This window comes from Chelon labrosus (genome assembly GCF_963514085.1).
Source record: "Chelon labrosus genome assembly, chromosome: 19".
In the NCBI taxonomy this organism is placed as follows: Eukaryota; Metazoa; Chordata; class Actinopteri; order Mugiliformes; family Mugilidae; genus Chelon; species Chelon labrosus.
Genome location: NC_140352.1, coordinates 6,654,039 through 6,658,533, shown reverse-complemented (window position 1 = coordinate 6,658,533; position 4,495 = coordinate 6,654,039). Strand labels below are relative to the sequence as shown.

At 47.2% G+C, this 4,495-nt stretch overlaps 1 protein-coding gene across 1 annotated transcript; it reads left to right on the top strand.

Moving 5' to 3' along the window:
- The first annotated feature begins 506 nt into the window (after nt 1-506).
- On the top strand, nt 507-3,378 carry LOC311503979 (zinc finger protein 503-like). Its single transcript, XM_084566920.1, has 2 exons — nt 507-950; nt 1,487-3,378. The coding sequence occupies exons 1-2, from the start codon at nt 696-698 to the stop codon at nt 2,930-2,932; spliced, it is 1,701 nt and encodes a 566-aa protein (XP_084423046.1). The 5' UTR covers nt 507-695; the 3' UTR covers nt 2,933-3,378.
- Nucleotides 3,379-4,495: the final 1,117 nt, after the last annotated feature.

Sequence of the window (4,495 nt, the reverse complement as noted above, 5' to 3'; positions counted from 1 at the left end):
AATTACGGTCCACATACGCCAGGAAAATAGAAACCGAAAATCAGTTCAAACAAGGAGTGCACCAAATGCGCAATATGTCTTCTATTTCTAGCATTTTCTGACACGGCTGCTATAAACCCAGAGGCGTGCTGTTAATTATATTTTGTTGAATTCACAAAACGAGGCTTCAGTCGTGTTTATTCGCTGCCCAAACTACCCCAAAGCCACACGGGACGCAAAAGGAAGCGCATGCGTCGAGGCGCCAATTACGCACAGACGCGTATAAAATCTCACCATTTAAACGCGCTCCGAGTGTGAAATATGAAATAGACACCCGTGTGAGGAGGAAACGTCACGCTACTTGGACCCTCTCTGATCGCGCAGGGATCTCTTTTCGTTTGGGAGGCTGCAAAGGCGGCGATCTGCGGACTAATTCAGACGCAGCTTCAGAGGAGGCGGAGTGATCCCTCCTGCCCACGACCCACGTAAACCGAGTCCTCTCTCGGACCCACAGCCACACACTGTCAGAGCGACGCCAGGGATGAAGCAACGCGGCTGTGAAACGCACGGATTCTGCTCTCACACTCCCGAGTCTCTTTTAAGGATTTAAGCTTTTCTCTTATTTCTGGCAACCGCTGTAACCGTCCGATGCTTTGAGTGCTGGCTTCTTTTACCCTACACATGTGTTTTTCAACCATTTACACGAGAATTGGGTCATGATCACATCGCCCACTGTCTCTGTCCTGAGAAATAGCACGAATCCAGCGTGGGAGAGCGGCTCCTTGGGGGAGAAGGGAGCAGCGAAGATCAGCCAACTGTCCGTCTACAGCTTAGTCTCTCCCGCAGACCCTTCTCGCCAAGCCAGTCGGCTTCCCATAAAGGTTTTGAAAATGCTTACGGCTCGGGCAGGACACATTTTACACCCGGAGTACCTTCAGCCTTTACCGTCCACTCCTATCAGTCCCATCGAGGTAAGCGCCACAGCGATTTTTGTGAAAACGTTTGCGCACACGGACATTAATTCGGTTTATTTCAAACAAAGTGTTTCACTGTGAAATCACTGGACGCGAAAGGTTCAAACCAGACATAACCGTCTGAGTGTCTTGGACAAATTGTGGACAAGATTTTATTTAGACTGTGTGATTAATTACTGGCTAGAGGACCAAATAGCACCGAACATTTCCCTTACTGTCAGATTTGACCCGCTGCTTCTTTTCATTAGAAAATGACTTTTTTTCGTAGAAAATTGTTGTAAATGTCTTGACTGTTATTTGTGACGGGCGGCAGTACAACAGTCTTATCTTTAATCCCGTGTTTATCTGCTATTCGCGTTCCTCCGTACATGCCTATTATGCTTAGTTGTTTTGAGTTTCATCCCGAGATAAGTTTATGCGCAGTGCGTAAAATACGCGGAACCGACATGTGTGCGTATTTACCAGAAACAAAACACACGATCCACTGAGTGTCTTTTATTATTTCCATTAATGTTGTGTTTTCTTATTTTCAGTTGGATGCCAAGAAGAGTCCGCTGGCCCTTTTGGCCCAAACGTGCTCTCAGATCGGTAAACCGGACCCGCCGTCCTCCTCCAAGCTGTCCTCTGTAACCTCAAATGGATCTAGTGACAAGGAGGGCAGATCCGGCCCGCTGAAAATGAGTGACATCGGAGCCGACGACAAATCTAGCTTCAAACCTTACTCGAAATCATCAGACAAGAAGGACTCGAGCAGCAGCAGCAGCCTCAGTGGAGATAAAAACAGTTTCCGAGTGCCTAGCGCCACCTGTCAGCCGTTCACGCCCAGGACAGGCAGCCCCAGCTCCTGCACCTCCGTTTCTCCACTGCCGTCTGATGGCAAAGCGGGGGACAAGGAGGAAAAGAAGGAGTCTGATAACAATAAAAGCAGCACGACAGAGAACAGTGGCAGCCATAGGATAAGTGGAATTACCTCTGATGGCAACCAGCACCAAGAAAACACATCTGGATCCAAGACTGTTACGTCAGACTCAACATCTGTAACCTCATCCTCCTCCTCCGTCCTCGGCTCTGGACTGGTGGCCCCCGTATCCCCCTATAAGCCCGGTCATACAGTTTTCCCCTTACCACCTGCTGGTATTTCCTATCCTGGAAGTTTAGCGGGTGCGTATGCGGGCTACCCGCAGACGTTCCTCCCGCATGGAATGACCCTTGACCCAACCAAATCCAGCAGCCAGCTTTTGAGCGCACAGTTCGCAGCTGCCAGCTCACTGGGATGCAGTAAAGCAGGAACTAGCCCCTTAGCCGGAGCGTCCCCGCCGTCTCTAATGTCCGCTAGTCTGTGTCGAGACCCGTACTGCCTGAGCTACCACTGCTCAAGCCATTTGTCCAGCGCAGCGAGCGCTAACTGCGCACATGACTCTGCGGCTGCTGCTGCGGCAGCCAACGCGCTCAAGTCTGGATACCAGCTCATGTACCCGACGCACCCGCTACACGGCGTGCACACTTCGGCCCCGTCTTTCAGCGGACATCATTTATATCCTTACGGGTTTGTGTTGCCCAACGACCCCCTGCCGCACGTGTGCAACTGGGTGTCTGCTAACGGACCTTGCGATAAGCGCTTCTCCTCCTCCGAGGAGCTCCTCAGCCACTTGCGGACTCACACGGCCTTCGCAGGCACGGAGAAGTTGATATCTGGGTACCCGGGGTCAACTTCTCTCGCCAACGCTGCTGCCGCTGCTGCCATGGCTTGTCACATGCATATGCCTCATAATGGCAGCCCAGGGAGCCCCGGCACACTGGCCCTCAGGGGCCCACATCACCCACTTGGACTCAGCAGCCGCTATCACCCCTACTCAAAGAGCCCCCTGCCCACACCAGGGGCTTCTGTGCCGGTCCCCGCGGCTGCCGGGGCATATTACTCCCCGTACGCCTTGTATGGACAAAGACTGACAACAGCCTCGGCCTTAGGATACCAGTAGAGACAAAGAATTATACATTTATAAAGCAGATTTAGGCCCAATGAGTTTTATATTGTACTTCATGCAGGGACTGGATCCATGTGGGGATGAGTGTATTTATTTGCGATAGCTTCAAGCGTGACTAAAATAAAAAATAATTATAATATACATTTGAAAAGACTCAATGTGCATTATTTTTTTTTATTTATTTTTTTTTTTTTTTACACAGGAGACAATGTACTGGTTACCTGATGTGCGACACAAAGCTTTAAAATCCACTTTTCCTGACGTGGATTTTAGTTTGTCATGCTGAACTGTAAAAGCAAGTTATTTTAATTCAGCTCTCACTCAGACGGATTAGAGGCCCGCCGGGTGCTGAGTGTTTTGACAGAGTGATGGACGTGGAAAATCAATGGGAGCAGCTTCTTCAGAATTGGCATTGATTTATTTTGTGGGGAGCAAAACATTTCATGAAGCCTTTTTTTATTTGTTTATTATTTTTTTTACCTGGATGGCATTTTGCTGTCTTTGCATTCGGCCTCTTTGGAGATTTGTTTAAAATACATATTTACTTTTATGCATACATTATCAGCTGGCTGAAATAAAGTCAAAAGATTTAAGATACTTTAAGAGGAATTTATCACTTTTACAATTTAGTTGATTTTTATTATTATTATTTTGTCTGTGGAGTGAGATTGTAAAAGGTTAGGAGTGTTTTAAATCAAATATTTATTATAAATTTACTTACTTCATTCATATTTTATTCCTGAACACATGCCAAACATAAAACCTGCTCTATAAATCCAGCTTATTCATAACCGTCGTTTTACGTTTTGGTGTTGCCACGAGGCGGACAATAGGTTTTCCCAAAGGGACTAAAGATGGAAAACATATAAGTGCAAGAAATATATGAGCCCTGTTTCTCTAAGCATGTATATTTTATGCTGCTACAGCTGCAGTATGTACAGTGGGAGTGTATTGAGATTCAAAATCTCTTGGGCTCATCAAAACATCCTGAATCTTCTTAATCAAGGGGTCATGGATTATCGTTTCATTAACAAAGACAAACGAGCCACCGACATCAGCGCTGAGCCCTCTAAACAAAGATTTACGATGACACCAGATGCGGGACGTTTCCACAGCTTCTGTGTGATCGCCGTAATGAAGCCGTGAAGCAGAGAGCATGAAATAAAGCGAGGCCTAAACTATTTAATCAGCCCCTTAAAACAAATCAGCTAAATCAAGCCAACGGTGTCATTATCCATCCTCGGTAAATCAGCCTGTTCTCCAGCAATAAAATCGCCATCATTAACGGTCACATGTCACATGCATCAAATCCACCCATCCTTCATGCAGATGAGTCCTAAACATAGCTCGGTGATAGATGGCTGTAAAGCCGCTAACCCACAATTCAGCGCTGCAGCCAGTCAGCCATGGAGCCGGCGTGGATCACACGTGACGCATCCGCTTTTCATTTACAAACAGCACGTTAATATGATGTGAACACACGGGATTACGAATTTACTTCTCAGCGTTTAACTGATGTGTGACACCGCAGAGTTAATTCACACGTCCTCTCACGTG